The sequence below is a fragment of the Mytilus edulis genome, chromosome 14, assembly GCF_963676685.1.
Source record: "Mytilus edulis chromosome 14, xbMytEdul2.2, whole genome shotgun sequence".
Classification (NCBI taxonomy): domain Eukaryota; kingdom Metazoa; phylum Mollusca; class Bivalvia; order Mytilida; family Mytilidae; genus Mytilus; species Mytilus edulis.
In genome coordinates this window covers 36673356-36695081 of record NC_092357.1, presented here as the reverse complement: position 1 = coordinate 36695081, position 21726 = coordinate 36673356, and the positions used below count along the sequence as shown (strand labels likewise).

General features: G+C 30.4%; 1 protein-coding gene across 4 annotated transcripts in view; it reads right to left on the bottom strand.

Annotated features, from left to right (window-relative positions):
• Positions 1 to 14615, bottom strand: part of LOC139502572 (uncharacterized) — a 42602-nt gene extending 27987 nt beyond the window's left edge. For 3 of the 4 annotated variants that reach the window (XM_071292079.1, XM_071292076.1, XM_071292077.1), the window contains exons 1-2: positions 14562 to 14615; positions 803 to 890 (exon numbers count right to left, since the gene is read on the bottom strand). In XM_071292079.1, coding sequence (XP_071148180.1) covers positions 803 to 829 — 27 coding nt within the window. In that variant the 5' untranslated portion in view covers positions 830 to 890; positions 14562 to 14615. Of the gene's footprint in view, positions 1 to 802; positions 891 to 11796; positions 11892 to 14561 lie in introns of those variants that run through there. The other variant, XM_071292078.1, reaches the window with a different exon arrangement.
• Between the last annotated feature and the right edge of the window lie 7111 nt (positions 14616 to 21726).

Below are 21726 nucleotides of genomic sequence, written 5' to 3'. Positions count from 1 at the left end.
GATGCGTAATAAAGCTTGTTTCTTAGATCTATTGCTTGACGACGTTTTCTTTTATAGTCGTTCGTATCGCTAGTTCTAACGACGGGAGCGTCTTGAACCACACGCTAGTAAACATTCTTTGAAAACATTTATGAGTAAATTCCTTCGAGATCCATTTATCTATTAATGTCGTCTTTGTTTCCGTGTTGTTGTCAAAGTACATCGAACAATTGCATGTTAATTAACAACCTCAAAACAAACTTGACCTTTCATTTAACCTTCACAGATGTACAAATATACAGAAAGTTCGGTATCTTTAATTAACATATAAATACTTTAATGTAGCATAATGTGCATTTACAGGAAAAGTGTAACAAAAGTACAAAACTTCAAGGAAAGTTAAAAAGCTAATTTTCATACATATTAACACAACCAACCATTTGACTTAATCAACCAACAGAACAACTTGAAAATAACTGTCAAATCCCTGACTTTGTACAGGAATTTGCAAAAGGAAATAATGAGTTAATATAACAAAAAAAAAAGAAGTGGTATGAGTGCCAATGAGACAACTCTCCACAAAAGTCCAAATGACACAAAAAATACGTACGGCCTTCAACAATGAGCAAAGCCCATACCGCATAGTAAACATGTTTTTATAGCTAGCTGTAAGTCAGTTCCTGATCGAAGATGTCAGGTTATTTACGACTTTGAGTTTGAATGTCTGTTGGTTTTTTTCTCTATAAGCAAAGATTTGTTGACATTGGAGTCACATCACTTTCACTAGACTGGAGTAATTATGACAAATGAATGAAATACTTACTATTCGGATTATATGACATCCCGCCATCTTGGCTGATCCACAATTTTCTATATCCTTTTGGTAGATCTAAGATATACTTTCCATAAACCTATAAGAAGAAATAGCAAAACAATGAATCAACGACAACAAGTCAATCTGTCAAAACTGCGTGATCATTACAATATAAATTTTGTGCGATACATATCAATTTATTGTTTTATTATAAAATAATGTGGTAAATGCATAAGAAAAAAATAATTAATCGTTAGCTATAAAACAATTGTGGCTTTTTGGTGAAAGGGTGCATACTTTTAGAATTTTAATAATTAAATCATTTAGGTAAGAAAAAAATATTGTTTATTATTATAAATCATTTGTTTGGTTTTGTGGGATGATCAGGCAAATTGAAAATAAGTGTTTTGTGGTTTGATAAAACATGTTATAAATGAATCTAATAGATGAAAGAAGAGATGTTTTGCACATTTTTTTTTAAAGGGCAGTAACTTTTATTTTACATATTTCGGGTAAATCAAATGCAGGCTGTTAGATAAATAAGAAAAATTGTTTTGAACAATTATGAAATAAATAAACCTTCAAAAAAATAGAAGATTGAAGCCAGATTTAAACGATCAGTTGATTGATACTAAGTCTAAGGAAAATCTAAAAATAGATAATGCATAGCTAAAATATAACAAATAAATATGTACTACCAACAAGATAATTAAACAGCCTTTCAATAAATCTTGACATTCGATAGTGATGAGACTTCACAACAGTTAAGATTTCGACCACATCTTAAAATCTCTTTAAATCGCCAAAAAAGGCAAAGCATACAAAAGATTTATTCATAAAGGTAAGTCGAAAGCAAAATGACAATACCATGAACAATAATGATGAAAACGCCAACAATTCACGAAAAATAATTAGTTCTTTTAATCTACCATTATCAGCTTTATTTCAATCAATATCATTATCTAACTATTATATCATGTGGTTATGATAAATATCAATTCAAATTTGAAATGAACAAATGAAAAGACATTCTTCTTTTTCTGGTTAGACATTTCAACCCACATAAAAAAAAATGTGCGAAAATTAGATGGTAATTCTAATAGTGTTCCTTATATAATGTTCATAATTCACAAAAAGCTAACAGTTATGAAGAATTAATAACGATGATAAAATTCATGACATACCAGTGTTTTATGAATTATGGAATAACGATTGACTATAAGAGAGTTTCTTAACAATATACAATACATTTATATATTTTAAAAGTCATAGTAATAAATTTCAACTGGTAATATTTGGAATACAAGATAAATACTAGCAATATCAATAAATACTAGCTATAAATACACGGCCCTAATTTAAGAAACCTTCTTCGCACTATAATTAATCATAGGTACAGTGAATTGCCCATAACTAACGATTTACATTCTTCAAACGTTTATGAAACTATAAAGTAAGGTAAGAATATTTCATATGCCATTAACACTATGTTTATAAGGGACGATTTTTCGTTTCATAAGTGAAGAAAACTTATTACTTAGCTGTAGCGTCTCAAACATACGAAATATAAGTTTTCCAGATGCGTTCAGACTTGTTTAATTTGTCTTATGAAAACGTAATATCCTTTCCTCGCTAATACTCTAACCAAATACGACTTTTTACAAAAAGTCTTCCACGCAACGGATGATACTAGTCAAGAAGCTATAAAGCAACAGATTCGATATAAAGTTTAGAAACTAAGTGTTTTTAATATAAATATTTTGAGTTAGAAATCATTTTTATCAATACATGTAAAACATGTATCAGTGTTCAAAATACTAGCAGACTTACTTACCTTAATAATTCACAAATTTCCGATGTTTATTATAAAGTTAAGGAAATATTTGATTTAATAACTGAAACTTTTGAATGAACGTGTCATTTAGTTTTATTCAACAAAACAATACACGTAATACAGATCAAGTAATGAAACGAAGGAAAACAATGGTCAAAATAAAGGTTAAAGACTTTTATATTCTAGGTAACACAACATCATAAAGAAGATGCGCCAATTACGTAGAAATTTCCTTTGAAACTTAAATATTTGTACTTCCGTGAGGGAGTGCAGGCAACCATAATTACATAATCTGACTGAAAACATTAGCTTGAAATTATAAAGGTGTCAACCGGAAGTAAATAATGTCTACGTCTGTCAAAAATATCTAATATCAACATTTTAATGGCGGTAATTCAGTCATGTTTTAAAACAAGCCATGCTCTCAATTGAACATTTCTTCTTCAAAATATGACGCAACATACGCACAATTCACCTAGACATACACAAGGAAACCTTAATTACCTGAGATAAGCAAAACCACACTAAAGAGATTTGAGGTAATCAGTATTGTTTAGAATCCTGTAGTATATATACGATATCCAGCCACCACAACCAAAATAGAAATACCGAAATCAAAAAAAGTTTAATCGTATACCAAAACCACGTTAACTACTTTAGATTTAATATTTCAATCATCAACAAATCACTAAATAAGGAACTAACATGGGTTTTAGAAATTCCCTAAAAGCACCTCCGGATAACTACAACATCAAACCAATCTAAGACCAAATTCACCTTCAAATACTCTAGATATCCAATATTGGGTAAGATTTTCAATTCAACACGTATTCGGGGTTTCGTTCCCTTATGTCTGATTTTTGACAACATTTTATCATATAAGTATGAAACAGTTGCAACATACAGAATGTATGCATTTTCACTTTCATTTTGTGTTTAACATGTTTAATCAATGTCTTTAAATATGTATTGTAATAACATTTTATCATTAGCTGTTTGTTATTATCTGGCATTATATTAATATCGCTTAGGTGATTTAGCAGGGTCTCTATTATCCCAAAATAGTTTTAAAATCATGTTAGAACAACTATTAAGTAGCGTCACTGTTAGAACGTGCAACAGTTTACTGTCTACTAGAACTTTTGTTGACATTTAGCATAATGCCTCTAAAATGTATGTGTTGCTGATGTGTTTTTGTTTTATTCGAGTATGACTTTAATTTTGTTTCATTTGAATTCAATATTCCAAAAAGTTGCAAATGATAATTCTTCTTTGACGCAATGTTTGTGCAGGTATTATACTACGTCGTTGGCCTAGCCTATACACAGAATGCAAATAGTTTAAAGATGCATCTCGCGATAGATTTCGTTTCCTAAATCTTTTGATTTTCTCATTAGAATATTGAATGATAAAAGTTTTAAACTCAAATGTTAATACACAAATTGTTTATGTAAGAACTATTAAAGCCAAGGGGTTATTCATATATGTAATGATAGGCTATAAATGAACAACATCTATATATAAACACCAAACATCGCTGATTATCTAACATAGCAAAATATTCCTACTCTTGCGAATTATATAAGAATTATTGTAGATTCGTCTTACACAGGGTAAATGAACGGTTGTATAATTACCAACAAGAAAACTGTCTGTTAAAGTTCTAATGATGCCATTATACGTCACCGTACGTCTGCCATAAAAGGCCCATAAACGCATATAATTAAACATTGGTCAATGGGGTAACAATTTAAACAAGAAAACATAAAGCTTAATGGTTGAAAAAAAACCATTTAGGTAAATAAAGACAATAGAAGTAATACTGCTGTTCGAAAGTTACACATCGATTTAAATAACAAATCTCGGTTATAAACCAAAATCTATTATTTACAATTGTTTAACTAAAACAATCGCAAAATAAAACAAAGAATATTGCTATAATATTGAAATTTAAACATCGTACCGTTATTGGAATGTTTTAAGATTATTTAGCTTTTGATCTTTACCCGTGCGCAAACATAGGAGGGATAAATACACATAGTTGAGACAACAAAAAATAAGTGCCTTGTCTGCGTTCAATTTTTATAGTCTCTTTTGATTGACTTGACACAGACAGCATCCTGTAAAAGACTTCACGTTCATATAAACCACCTGTAGCTAAAGTCATGTGTTTCCTTATTGGTATATAAACGTCAATAACGAATGTAAAAACAATGTGGAAATCTTTACTTAACATCACACTACTATATGATATAAAAAGCACTATATTGGGCAGTTTTTCAATCAATGAAATGCAAAAGAATGTTTTTTATTGGATATTTTTCAATTTGTTGACGAACCTCAGAAGGACAAAAAGTCGACAAAAAACTGACAAAATTATCGCAAAAAGAAGGGAAAACAATAGACTTTTGACGCACAATATTCATAAAGTGTTATTTTCGTCAGCTAGAAAATACAACATAGAAAACTAAAAACTGATTAACACTAACTCCGACAAAACACCGGGAGATCTCAGTTGCAATTAAGGCATGCAGATCTTGCTACAATTGTATCACTACCCGTGTTTATCGTTGATATCGAGATATATAGTCTCAGTAATGCAACAAATAATGAAAAAAGACGGCATAATGCAAACTATAATTCAAACATTTTCGTAGTCATCTGAGCGAAAACTTCCAGAAAATGATACATAAATTAAAGACATTTGATTCAAACCAAATTCTAACCTAACGTGTACTTTCACTATAAACTATATTTGAATTTTGATATGTGCACAGCAGATGAATCAATATCCTTTTAATAATTCGTATTGGAACCATTGACCACAACTTGTTACATTAAAGATACACGAAAAAATTCAAAGCGGAAAGTTCATTATAAAAGGGCAAGAGCAAAAGCCCAAACACTTCAAACGAATGGATAACAACTTTTATATTCTGGGTTATGTAGTAAACTTAACAAAAACGACGGTTTATTATATGTGATTGTTTAGGCTATTTGATATGTTACAAAACATTCACTATAGATCGTCGTTAGTTAACATAAGTATTTTTCAATAATTTTACATACAAAATGTGACACGATTAACGTTTTCAGATTGTAAATAAAAATATTTAAATACCACACAATAGATGGTCAGTAAAACTATTCACGAATTATGAACTTGACCTAATTAAAGTATATCTATATGTGAACAAAGAAGCATAGACAGTTGTATACCACTCTGTCCTTCTCGTATATACCATTTAGACCATGTTATTGTCGGTTAATGGTTTTTATATGAATAGTGTGTAATAAAATCTTTCATTGATCATGGTAAATCGTAACAATGAATTAAACAGGGGTAATAACTTTGGCAGTCATGGTGGATGTTTTTTTATTAGTTCGCGCTCTTTCAACTCTTTTTGTCGGAGGGGGGAAACGTCGTCTACGCATAGAAATTGATAGTAAGCGAGGTGTTTTATTTATTTTTTTTTTTTTGCTTTTTTGTGTACTAAATGATATTTATAATTATAAAGTGTGTGGTGCATTTTATTTCCGAATCAAATGACCTGCGTCGGATTAAAATCGTCTTTATGCAAATGAATATCAATACATCCGTCAACCATTTTCGAGAAATTATGTCATTACATTACGCTTTTTTATACTGCATCTTAATTTAAAACCGATTTTATTTTTTCAACTTTACCATTTCTAATTACTTTTCGTGAATATTACTTTTACAAATGCAGTGCAGTGAAACATTTCCGAAAATGTGCTGTTAGTATATAACAGAACATGTGCAAAAATATAACACATATCTTGGAGATATTTCGCAAATTCACTTTTTTTAATGTTAATATCTTAGAGTATCACCTTATAATTCGTGCGATTCTGAATGTTCTTATTCCAGTGATATCATATGTTGTTATCATCTTCATGCATCAAAAACAGCCTTCATATGTTCATATATTATATTTTCTGTATAAGATTGGTATATGCTTTTTAAAGCTGACAACTGATGATTTGTAGTCACAATTATGTCCCCTTTTCCTTGTTTGTGACATTACCGGATGTGCCTTATCAGCTGATTTTATTTATCATGAGTAGCACGACGGATTTTACCATTTTTGATAAGTTGAAGTCCAATCAATTTAAAACGTAGTACACATGTGTCCTATGATATGATCTTTATAGTTTAATTAGATTTTTTATTTCCATTTCACGGTCCACTAAACATAGAAATGATACTGCGAGTGGGGTACTTGTATACTATGGACACATTCTCCTTATTACGTAGTTTGTACATTCGATCCGAATTTAAACTATTTGAACATAAGTAGTCGACTGTAGCTTCTTATTACATTTCTGACTTCTGCCTTTATGGGATGCGTATCAAGTCGATTAAACTTCTCTCTATGTTCGATGGAGTATGTGCGATTCAGATTGTTAACCCCAACCCATCCCAACTCACCCCTATAAACACACACACTCATTTCACATGGTTTTTACAGGTCGTATTTTACGTTTAATTTAAAAAGATGCTTACTGATTTTTATACAAGATATAATGATGACCTTCTTTCCGTCATTTATTTATGTATTTATTTCACAAGAGGTACACGTCTAAAATATAATAATACGTTTTAATATAATACCTTCTGTTAAGCCTGTAGCACTAACGCAGTTTATACAATCCAAAATAACAAAGCTTTTCACGTTAGGCTGTTTTAAAAAATGGAAGTATAATAAACCATCACAAACCTTTAAGGAATATGTTATGAATTGCAAATGCAAAAAAAAGTATATCAATTAAACAACGATGGTATACATTGATTCATTGAAATACACTTATGTTTGAATGACCCCTATATGACAAACTGTTAGAATAAATCACTTTAAATCATATATTGATTGAAGTTTTGTACAGGGAAAACGATAAATAAAATTTATTATTTTATTAAACTGTTAATTAATAAAATGTGACTGGTACTCAAAGCTGATTTCCAATTTATGTGTGGTACATTTGTACCTCATGAATTATATTTTGAAATTAATAAGTTACATTTTTGTTTTAAACAATGAAAAGGCTTTGTACTATCTAGTAGATAGGTATTTGAATAGAAATACTTTTCAAATTCTTTTGAGGGGGCACTAGCAACGAGACACATAAAAAATCAAATTAAGTTTTTTTGGGGTTTTTGTTCAATCATTAATTAAAGTGAAATAGTGAGATGAAAAGTCGCTATTGACAGCCTGTATGATTCAATTTTGCTAAAATAAGCTAAAAATAAACATCGATGATGAATTATTCACTTGCAAGTGAGTAATTAGACCTCAGTGAATGCGTATTCATATGAACTTCCATTTAACCCCTAAACTACATTGTAGAGATGGATAATGCATGATTGATGAAAGTAAGGCTATTAAAAGAAAACAATGTCAACATTGAAAGTGAAACAAAGGTAAATCATTTGAATGACTGATTCGATCCAAACAAATCATTCATATACAGGTTAAATCGAAAATAAATTAACTTAATTTTTTAACCTTAAAATTGAAATCAAACAGACATAGAAAAATCCATTTGCACGAGGTCCATATATCTATTGTCATTTATGTTTATATTTATATCGTGTTAGAGTTATGTGAACGTCAGTTGTTTTCGGGATCATCTCAATAGTTAATTTGATGGCGTCTAGACTACAATACCTACAGAACGAAGCTTCATATCATCGGGCATATGTCCTGTTAATAGTTTATTTAAAACTTTTTTTGATTTGGATAAATCAAAAATGAAAATTTGTGTCAAATCGGTAAATTTTACAGCTACTGCCCCTTAATGAACAGATAAACGAATAATTGAAGTTAAAGGTACAGCACTACTAATTGGCACTTATTATTATTTGTTATGTGGATGTAGATCGTACAAGAATTTAGGCTACTGCCAGATGGTAAAAATGTCCTTCTGAAACTTTTTTTTATAGTGTACCAACTTATGATGAAGTCCTTAACTTGTAATGATTCGACGTTTCAAAACCTGATACTGTAAAATTAAATCATTTGTACATGTTGTAATGACTATTTACTTTAACGTGATCGTATAATGGACATCCCTGTTGCGTTACTATTATAATTCTATATAATATTAATGTTGTAAAGTAATATAACTCATGTTATTTGTTGTTTTATTGCCTGTATGTACATTAAATATCTGACCGCATACCTGACCGTTACTTAGGAGGGTCCCTCTATGAATTATTAAATTGTTAATATAATAGACATTTCCCACTATGTATTTTGTTCTGTTTGTGTATATTGTTTTGTTTTTTATGATAGTGAAATGATATTTCAAATTTTAATCATGCAACTTATGAAAAATAGTGTTCTTCACATAAAATATACAGCTACTAATTTGATTTTTTTACTATTTCACTAACATAGTTCTAAACAGAACCTCGTCGTGACTAACGATTGTGTTCGCTTCTGGTAGATTTTCATTATTACCAGATTCAAAATGCTAAAAGTTTAATATCACTTCACTTAAGAACATCTTTTGTTTACACAAATATAAGGGTCGTGTAAGATTTTGTTTAGACAGGTTTCACTGTAGAGTAATTTTATGTCTAAGTAGTAGAAGTTAAACACTTAATATTTTAATGTAAATCATTTTGACTGTGAAATTTGTCAATCAGTAATAACTTTCCGTGATTAAATTTTCATGTAATATTACTATGTTAGATCGGACGCCATTTTAAAAATTTGAAATATTATCCACATGTTTTGTAGATCATGACAATCAATCAAGAAACGGCTAAATATAAACAATTATTAATAAGCAAAATTGTATGGGCTTCCTGTCTAATTTATGACAAAAACAAACATAGAAGGTATTTAACGTTTTTTTAATCCGTTTACATTATATTTTTCATTAACCGCTCATCTCCATTTTGGAGGTATTAATATGATGATCATATAAAAACGTTTCCAGTCAAAATCAGAAAAATATAATCAAATGATGTATAAAAGAAGATGTATAAAATGTAGAAGACAGACACAATAAGCATACATTGATCAAAAAAATAAATATTAAAGCAAAATGAAATCAGGTGCTGCAAAAAGGGTTCTCATACTATGTGATGTATGATATCTATGTTGAATTGCAAAATAGTCCGATTTAAAGATTATCTAAAATTTAAGGAGTGATAAATAGTCTTTACACTTTCACATAACTGTACTTTCAATGACAAAATCATTATCAAAAACACTACAGGGAGATAACTCTGTAAAATCAGTTAACGTTTTAATTACGTTGTGTTAAGGGAATATTAAGCTTCTCAATGATCAAAATAAGTGTTTGTCAAACTGCTATATAACCAGTGTAATTTTTCTGATAAAACGGTTGGTTCAAAGTAAATACTTTGTCAAAATTTTAAGAAAATTAAACGAGCCAAATTAATTTTAGTTAAAGGTACCACCTTAAATTCTCACAGTTACGTAAGTTTTTAGGCTTCTTGCACTTTTTATGTGTAAGGTGATTTTTCTTTTACATAATCACGTCTAAGCCTTGAAAAACACATATTTTTTTTGGCATAACACTTGTCTTTATTGATACTAAACATGTATATATGAGTGAAAACATATTTGTCTTATTCACAAGTACTGTTATTATGATATTAAATAGTAATGTTAACATGGTTATTTTTCGACATTTGTACAAGTTTGATGTACTAACGCTTCATTTACATTGTCTATGTAACTTGATTGAGATATATCCGGGGTCATGACTTGATGAGGCCAAAAAAGGGTTAACAATGTGCATGGTCATTTTGTTTTTGAAATTCAACTATATCAGAATAAAGTGGTATGTTTGTCGAATGTCGATGACTAATTATCCTATGGTTAACCCCTACTTCTGACACATGTACCCATGCTAAGGATTTAGTGGGTGTATGTTATGTAATTTCCCAGAATAATTGATTATTCTTATATTCCCCGCATTTTCTTTTGAATATACAGAGATCACAGGATTTAGCTTATAACTATAAAGAAAAAAAGTCATTGTGATATATCTATATATTTGCAGTGCTTATTAACATTCAATTTTTAATCTAGTTTAGTGTAAGTGAAAATAGTCGCATTAGAGCAAATAGTTTTGTTGATAATGGCTGTCGGAGTTATTTTAATGAATCGATATATTTCAATCTTAAAGACTGATTTTCATTGTGTAACACCAATTATGAGAGGAATTTAAACTTCTAATACAATTACTATTTCCTTTATTTGCATAATTTCAAAATAAGTCAATAATTCTATGAATATTTATGAGGGTCTAATTAAATCGTGTTATATTTTATGCTTTGTTGAAATAAAGAACTACTATATTTGCTCATAAAAGAATGATTTTATATTGTATGTCATTGAAAACAAAAGCAAAGTTAGGTTTCCATATCCCAAAACGTTTTACCCTAAATTTCACCATGCTATGTAGACGTTGATTGGAAGAAGTTTCACCTATATTCAGAATGAAAACATGATAATAATGCGTTGTATAAGACTTGAGCATTTAGTCGGAATTAGAACGTGATAGTCAGAAGGCACAGTGTTACAGTCCGCTATAAGATGGCACCCTACAGGAACATGTTACTAGACTATTGCAGAAACAAGTTGTTACATTTGCTCCTAAATGCTGCGAGCCATTACGAACATTATTATTCAAATCTTTCTAAACAGTCCTACAGACAAAACAACCAAAAACAATGGAAAAAGTAAAATCACAAAAATACTGAACTCGGAAGAAAATTCAAAATGGAAAGTTCTTAATCAAATGACAAAATCAAAAGCTCAAACGAATGGTTAACAACTGTCATATTCCAGACTTAGTACAGGCATTTTCTACATTTTTCTTATGTAGAAAATGGTGGATTAAATCTGGTTTTATAGCTAGCTTAAACTCTAACTTGTATGACAGTTGCATCAAATTCCAAGATATGATTAAAAATTGCCGTTCGTTTAAAAAAGATATATAAGATTTATCATGTCCTAATTACAGAGCAATGTATATTTCATTATATATTCAATGAAACATTTTTACTTTTTTTCAAACGTGTGACATGCCAAATGTAATACTATAGTGGAAACATCTATCAGTAAATAAAGTTATCTATATATGATAAAAATAACATACTCACAGTTCAAATTATTAATATAATTATTGCATTATCTGTATGCATCGAAGACTTTTCGCTTCCGGACTATGTTTTTTAAATCCCACTTCGTTATATACAATTGGTCCGTACACTTTGAAAATTGTTAATTTGATTATTGCCCTATCTGCATCGAAGTCTTTTCGTTTTCGTTCTATGTTAATTCAATTCCACTTTGTTATATACTGCGATATTAATTCAGTCAATGCACAAAGGGTCCATGCACTTTACAAATCGATAAATTAGGAACCAAAAAAAAGTTTGATCCTGTTATACAACCAAATTAATGCATAAATCAATCGTGCATTGTCTGTAGTTCAGTTTAACATCATACAAGTTATAATGTCATTGTAGTATCTCATAAACTTTTCAATGCACATTTTGATGTGCAATTATTGTAATACTTGGAAAGATACTTATGTCAGAGTTTAGAATTCTGATTTCGATGTATTGTTGCGTTTTTTGCATTTAATATTTCATTTTTGATATTGTGCCTGTAAGTATGATGGTATTGGCGTGAATACTTTCTTTTTTAATATCATTTTTACAATTTCATTTACGAAATTTATTATTATTAATGATACAAACTATGTAGACAATGAGTATACATCGCCATAAAGATAGGATTATTGCAATAAATATGGCAATATTTACGTCACCGATTATTGTTACGTCGTAATAATCATGTGATACTATTTTATTACAAATGTTGATGATGATTTACACAATAGATCCCGATGGAATCCCCACCATAAAAGCACATCAAAACAAACAAGTGCATTCCTGACCTATATTAATTTTATTAAATTGTTAAATCGTCTCGTTAAATGACTGAAAATGTGTTTACAATAGTCATGAAAAGTGTTGTAAAACTCAGACAATATACATTCCAAACCTGAGAGGCGAATACATCATAAAGTGGATTATAAAAATGACCTGAATAATATCCACTTCAGTAAGTAAACATTGCTTGCATTGTCGTTTTAAAATGTAGGTTGCACTCACGAATACAGCATGTTGATTAACCGAAGTAAAATTCATAACGGAAAGTTTTTAAACAAATGGCAAAATAAAAATTTAAACACATCAAACAAATTGATAACAACTGTCATACTCCTGACTTGGTACAGGCGTTTATGATGTAGAAAACGGTTGATTGAACCTGGTTTTATAGCTAGCTTAAACCTCTCACTTAATTTGTGTTTGATGTTTATATTCGCCTCAAGAAAGACATTAATATTTTTTCGAGAGTTAGGGAGTGATTTGGCCAGAGAGATGGGCTTGTATATATTTTTTCAGATATGCAACAGTCTGCGTTAAATGTTGTAATAGTCAGACATTAAAAATAATAAAATACTGAGAAAAATATCCTCGGTCTATACCAGACGAAGCGTTGAATAATAGTAAAATTTATATTATGTTTGCATAAGGTACTCTAAAACGTTGTATTGGGTGATAAAAACGTCATAACCAATGATGTGACGCTATTTTCATTTTGGGTTTGAACAAAAAAACTACTCATAGTCCTTTAGATTATGATACGTTCAATTTCACGTTTCAAAACATAATGCAGATATTCTTTACGAAGTGCTCCTTTAAGGGAGGGATTGTCTAATGCAGATACAGATACAGGTATTGGTTATATTTTCAAAAACTTACAATTAAACATTGTGATTCCGATGCCGTAACGCAATTTTCATGTTGATGTATAGTGGAATTGCCGAGGTCATATATATTTTAAAACGGCAACTACTGTACTGCATTTATTTTATTTTAATTAATTAAATGAATAAAGGTTTCAGGTAAACGTGTTTCATTGTGTTGAATAACATTTTTTTAAGAAACAAATATGTTTAATGCAACTTGTATTTACGGATCTTAAATGTTAAGTTAAACATACAATTACAATCAACTTACATGAAATTCATGTAAATATATTACATCTTTTGTTTATAAAGTTATTTTAGGAAGAGTGTTCCAAGTTAATTAGAACATAAATACATCTACGTGCTCAATTATAGAAGTGTTTGTGACAATTAAATACTAACTAGTAAACATATTACCAATATATATATATGATCTGAATATATATACAATAATTATTTCAATAAATTATTCAATTTCAAATACATCATTACAAGAGTTTCGAAAATGTAAGGGAACGACCCTGTAACCTCAAATTTAAAGGGGGGTTATGTTTTTTCTAAAAAAAAAAAAAAGTATATAACATTGATGAAAAATCAGAAACTAAAAGTTCTGACTCAAACAAAAAAAAACATAACTCCCCTTACTCTTCACGTTAAATAGTTGCTCTCTAAGCATTGGTGCATTCTCGAGCATGTTGCTTGGATATATTTCTTTCTATACTGTGTTTGAATAACTAAATTTATAACTTCGACAAATAATTATAGATAGACGCGTTGATTGTCAAACGATATGACGGATATCTACTTTATTTTGCTTTTCTTCAACTTTGTTTTGTACTATCAATCAACTTTCAATTTTTCAAAAATTTCACTTTACTTTTTACAAATTGTTTACGAGATACAATAACTGTTTTTCTAGAAGTTATTATTTACTTTCTGAAATTACAATTAATTTCGTTAATGTTGACAAGATGAATGGAAAACATTAATAACAAATTGTCATGTTTTCCCTATAAACTATATTTACTTCATAAATAAATATTTACTTTTAGAAAAAAAAACTCGGGAAATGTCAAGTTTGTGAAAATAAGAGAAAGGACTTACTATTCCTAAAAAAAATATCCAACGTTCATTCAAGACACCATGGTTCGACTAAAGAATAACGTATAGATTTCTAATCATAAATTACCTATCATTTACCATCAGACCGTGACGATATTTGATCATTACATGGGAAAATATATATATATACCAACAAAACAATATATAAACGTGAATCGAGGTGTTACTTTGCTTTAGTGGGGCTTTCCCCTTTCCCTGTATATCTTGAACCTATACATGTAGCTGTTCAACGTGATAAATTACGCTGCGTACTGGAGTACTCGGGGTTTTCCATGCAAAGAAAATATTAGTGTTAATGATATGTATGTCCTTTTTCTGTCGTAAAAGAGCCTCTTCATGTTTTTTTTATTATGTGATTACCATTCGGCAATCCTCGGTAGAATCCGCTACTCTCATGAGGGTACGGAATCGGCCGAGTTGAGACGAATGATGTGATTACTTGGCCTTTTTTATAGTGACTATTTGATAACTATGCAGACCAAATATTTCATGATTATTTGATAACCTACTAATCCTAGCAATGTCTTTTGGATTATTTGATTATTTTGCTTAAAAAAATATATAATTAATGATAATTTATTTGATGATATTGGCAAACACTTTGTGATTATGTGGTTACTTTGACACCCCTATGAGGCCTCAGCAAGTGAAAATTCTCAGCAAAAAGTGATATACATAAAATGCGTTATGGCAAGACTTTCCTTTACAACCAACTATATGAATGTCAATAATTATTCCGTCTATACATGGGGCTAAAAGGATTTTTCTACATCAAGTATTCGCCAAAAATAATACAGTTACATGTACCTCAACTTTCAATAAAATTGAGAATGGAAATGGAAAATGTGTCAAAGAGACAACAACCCGACCAATGAGCAGAAAAATCCCAATGCCACCAATGGGCCTTCAACATGTTCAACACAGCGAGATAATTAAGCATATTCCGTTTATAGTATGCGGGCTTCAGATGGCCCCTAATAAAATAAGTGTATTTGTTCAGAGAAACTGCATGGAAGGCACACTAAAGTCGTATTTAAATAATATGCACAACGTCACGCTATCCGCCTCATTTCTGGGCAGCTGCACCCGTTGAGAATCTTTTCGTTCCCAAAACAACGAACAATTTTATTCACACCACCCAACATATATGTTTTTATGGATGTTTTTATGGATGTTATCAAGAAAATCCAGGCCGTTACGTATGTTAGAATACGAACTCTAGAAATGCCCCCACCAGTTCGTATGCCAGACAAAGAGAAGATGGCCTTCGTTATCGACAAGAGGTATTTGATGATAAATAAAAATAACATGACTGGGATGGAGAGTTGTCTAATTGGCACTGATACCACATCTTCTTTTATCCTGATTTAGAGTAATTTCTCGCAATTTGATTGGCTGATTGACCTTATACCATTGACCTAATAAAAAAAACCAAAAAACAATTGAGGTGCTTTGTACATGTTGTAGTCATAATATTTTTTTATTTTTCACAGTTTTAGATTTAATATCTAAAATATATTTGTTGATATTGTCCTAAAATTGAAATGGAATACAATAATATGTAATATAACAAAATCAGGATAAATTCGTTACACAGTGTTCAATTGTCCTAATACGGAATTGATCGGGTCAATAAAATTCATATCGGATTATGAAAAGCCAAACCCGATATGAATTTAATTGACCCGATAAATTCTCATATAAGGACAATTGCACACTGTGTAACTAATAATATCTTTTCACATGTAATTAACCTGTTATCTACCTGTAAAAAATCGGCGCAAATGAAAGAAAAAATCCGGGCAAATGAAATGCAGATCGGCGCAACTGCAAAAAGCCGCTTAAGTCCGAAACATACTTATCGTCGCTGGGCTTCTAAAATGTCGTATATGACTTTTTTGGCTAAAAATACTTTTTGACACCAATGGTCTGGGCGGGAGGAAATCTTTGGTATTACAAAATAGCATACAGTTAGACCAATCAAAATGTGTGAAATAAGACATATTACAAAATTGCCAATGTCAGTTCTTTGTAAAGTTTGCTTTCAAAATGTTGTATGAAAACTTGAAAATCGTTGTAGAATGGCTATGGGGAAAAAATAATTGTACATTTCTTTATTTCTGTGAAAATAATTTAAGTTCTTGGATAATCCAGAAATGTCAAAGTTTTTATTTCACTGCTATTTACAAAAATGTTCAAGTTCACATACGACATTTTGGAAGCATGCATTTTGTCAAAATTTTCAAGGCCTGTTTGTGAGATATTTTTTTCTTGAAAAAATTGTTATTTACAACATTTTAGAAGCCCAGCGACGTTATGAGCCAATTATTGAAAAAAAAAGTGCAAAACAAACGAAGGCCAGAGGCTCCTGATTTTGGACAGGCGCAAAAATGCTGCGGGGTTAAATATCTGAGTAAATAATTTGGAATATATCTTTTATTCTGAAAAGAAATCATATTATTAAGCATTTCAACAGTTATGGTGTTTACTCCTTTACCTCACACACAAACACGCACATCTCACACACACACATACACACACAAATAGGAAATGATTCACAAGGTTGTTTTCTTTGATAATTGTTTACAACAGCCAAAATTAATTGAGCGTATTCACACATCATCATGTATGTGTTAACATTGTTAATAACTGCATGTTATGACGCATTTCATATTTTTTAACGCATTTGTTATATATGCATTTTAAAAAAATTATTGTATAAATTTGGGCGTTTTTCAATAAAAACGTACTTTCTTGTCCCAGCCACTTTAAAAAAATGTGTTTGATCTTTGCAATTAATTTTTTGTACAGTCAGTACATTGAATTAGATATAACATTTTTAAGCAAAGAAACAGTTTATTTTTTAGAGAGATTGATAAGATATTGATTCTTGAATGGTCCAAAACAACCAAAATGGCATGTCCCTAGACCGCCTGTTCAACATTCATACTCTCAAATATCGTAAAAAAATGAAGAAATAAATATAAATTTTACTTAATATAAGTTCTTTAATAATTCAAAAGTATGTTTAGAGCTAACATATTTTAATAAACAGCTTTTAATATAGGATTTTTTTTATTTTAGAAGGTGTGTCCCTAACACAATGTCCACTACGAAACGAAGTCATTAAAACTTTCTTATAAACAGTTTTATAAAATCAATGTATTTTTTTGTTTGCAAGAGATATAAACATTAGGGTCTTACAAAAGAAGTGATGCTTTTATAACGGCAATTAAACTGTTGGTAAGAAAAATTGAGCACATCAAATGGACCAGAGTGATACCGTATTTTTGTAAATGTCCACTACGAAACGGGTCAAATCTCCTTCAGTAACTGGTTTTAAAATTATGAAAAAAATATCAGTGTACAGCTTAATAACGCTTTGATGAATACAGTCAGTCTTGTTACTATTGCAATATTGGGGTTGTGAGAAAAAAATAAAACATGTGAATACGTCCCCTACGAAACGGTCCCCTACGAAACAAGTTTGGGAGAAAAACGTTTCGTAGTGGACACTACCACTACCATGCAGTCTTTTTTTACTCTTTTTTCAATTATATTCGTGCAAAGCAAATAACAAAGGTTTGTTTCATGTAAGTTTTATTATGTTTTTATTAACATAGAATAGGGTTGATGTCAACTACGAAACTTTTTGTCCACTACGAAACGGTTTTGTCAACTACGAAACGCATCAAAATGTCCACTACGTAACATGAGTTGTACCTTCATATGTGAAGTACTGTCTAATCTTTATCAATAAAAAATGGTTCTCCAATTCAGAAAAAATGAGATTTTTCTAGTATATAACGTAAACAAACTGGAATGTCTATAGGAAACATTTAAAATTGCAAAAATATGTGTGTTTAGAAGCTGTTTCGCAGGGGACAAAAGTCCCCTACGAAACAGTACACAAATTATGAAAATAATATCATTTTAAAGAGTATTTAAGATTGCACTTTTTGTTTACAAACAGGTCTGTAATAGAGGTATTCAAAATAACTCTTGAAAATAAATTTTAGACTAGTTGATTTTCCATTTTTTTTTAGGTCTGAAAGGAACGCTTTTATTGAAAAACGCCCATTTATGTGTACTGCATCTTTGTGTGATTATTGCAACTAAAAAGTTCAATGATTCTTCAGAATTATCATGTACGTCATACACAATTTTAACAGTTGACGAAGTGTGTGTTTACAATTTTATTTGTAAGGGGATTACGACAGTAGAATCCCGTAAAGCCAACTGAGCTTCCTAATAAGTTACTTTCTTAGTCGTAGTTACACGTTTACAATGTGTAAGCAATATAAAAAAAAAGGTGTTATTGTATTTTATACTGTCATTCTAGCCTTATTGGACTTTTAAAAAGCTGTAATGTAAATAGTTATCTTTTGATGCGACTCAAGGACTCATATCGGAGGGGGAGGACAGGGGTAAGGGAGACAGGGAGAAAGGGGGTAGGAGAAAGGAGAAAGGGGTGGGAGAAAGGAGAAGGGTACCCCCCTGTCCTCCCCCTCATATCGACTCCTTATCGAAAAAGAGAAACTAAACTTGTGGAAAGCGATACGTGAAAAAAAAGGTCGACAAAACTACTCCCATGAACTATACTCATCGTGTAATACTACATAACTGTACCGCCTTTGTGGATTCCTACGCAGTTAAAGTGCAGAAGGTCGACGTTCGATCAACGGTCAGGTCAAACAAACGACATAACAATTGTTACGTATCCCCTTTATAGGCGGCATTTAAGAGGGCCCTCATGGGGTTTTTGATTATGTGATTACTTGGCCGTTTTTTTAATGATTATTTGATTATTAAGCCAAATATTTCATGATTATTTGATTACCTAGGACTGTATTTTTAGTTTATGATTATTTGATTACTAAAGATAAGCAGATATTTAATGATTATGTGATTATATTGGCAAAAAAATGGTGATTATGTGATTACTAGGACCCCCCCCCCCCCCCATGAGGGGCCTCATTTAAGAGTAGAATCAAACACTGATAGGCTCTGAGTCAATATAATGATAATGATAATGATGTGTTTGGGTATGATGAAAGGTCTTCCTGTGATCTTTTAACTTGACTGTGTTCTTGAAAGTTAAATCTACAGCTCAATATGTCGGTCAAGATCAAATACATAATATATTCATATTCATATCACATTAACATTTTATTGACCTCTTGTACTGGTAGGGTGACAAGTTTTTCTGTAGATAGTTTCTTGTATTAACACGCTCAAGAATAAAAGGCTGAACATGTCAGTCAAGAACAATATTAATATCACATTAGTATGATGTCGTCCTGAAATGCATCTAAAATTTCAATTTAAAAGAGGTTAAAGTGGTCCATGACACTACAGGGAGATAACTCCTTAAAAAAATAGCTGAACGTTTTATTCACATTCTATTGTGAAGGCAAATTTAATATCAAGCTTCTAAAAACTGTTAATCAAAGTTAGTGTTTCTCAAACTATTATATATATCCAATAAAGTGTGTGGTTTAGGTTTTATGAAATACATGTATGTCCTTTTTGTCAAACTAAAAGTAAATATTTTGTCAAAAAATTATGAAAATCAAACGAGCCAAAAAAAATTTAGTTTAGTGTTCGGTACCACCTTAACCAACAATCTAACCATCCAGCCTTACTGAGATCAACGGTCAGCTCGGAGATCAACAAACGAAATTATTGTTTTAGATATAAGATGCTTTGGTATGAGTGCCAATGAGACAACTCTCCATCAAAGTCACAATTTGTAAAAAAAAAAAAATTATAAGGCAAAGTACGGTCTTCAACCCGTAGCCGTGGGTCACATCGAACAGTAATCTATAAAGGGTCCCTGTAAAATTTAACCATTAGGTCAAAGTACGGTCTTCAACACAAAACAGCAAGCTATAAAGAGTCCCAAACATGACTAGTGTTAAACCATTCAAACGGGAAAACCAACGGTCTTATCTATATAAAAACGAGAAACTAAAAACACTTATGAAACCACATCAACAGACGAAAACCACTGAACATCCGGTTCCTGACTTTGGACAGGTGCAAACAAATGCAGCGGGTTTAAACGTTTTTACGTTTTTAGTACCAGACTTCATCCTTAGCCGAAACAATAGTGTAACATTACAACATAAAAGACAAACTATAAAATATCCAGTGAATTGGCTGAACTCAATCTTAAGTTCTTTTTAATAACTGTTTAACAAGCCCTGTAACAGTAATAGTTCAGAGTATACAAAGTTTAACGTATACAAGTCAATTAAAAACCTATAGCCCATATTTTAGACAACTACTTTTCAATTTCCGACACTTTATTAAATTATTTATATTGTTGTATACACATTAAACACATACTATATCTACAACTTATATGTTTATGTTTTCTTGTGAACATTTATTGCGTTTTTGGTTTGTTAAAAAAGTTCATGAGGTACTAACATTATTGTTTAAGGTAACTAAGGCAATATGGGCACACTACAATGCAATGTATGACAGATTTTCAAATATAATCAGTCATAAAAATCAAATTCGTGATCGGAATATTGAAACAAGGTTACCGCATAAAGGTTTATGACTTAACATCAAGTTTTTGTCAGTCACTGATCAATGTTGAGTTTTTTTTAGAATTACTTACGCATAGTTTATACTAAAATGACGGCTTTTGTAATAATTAAATATAAAGGTGTTAAAAGAACAGGTAAAACTGACGAAAATCATAAAATTGGTACCATTTTGTCTGTATAGATTAATTTTATATTTCTGAAAAATAGTAAAATATCTTAAAATAAACGAAAGTACATGTTTTTAAATAATGAATTCCAAATCTTGAATGATTTACTATGGAGTTATTAATATAAACGATTTCACTCATTTCCCAAAAAAGTATATGATATCATGGAGATGTACAAGAATGTAAATTGGATAAACAAAAAAAAAGAAGATAAATTCCAACAAATATAATCATCATCGTCAACTCATCGTCACTATAAAACTATAAAATCATAAAATACTTAAATAGATATTTTCAATATCATAAAATAAACGAAAGTAGTACTACATGCTTTTCAAAATTTAGATGATTTACTTTTTATACATTTATTTTTTAATAATTGCCAAGTAATAAAGATCTTCATCATAGTCATCGTCGTCA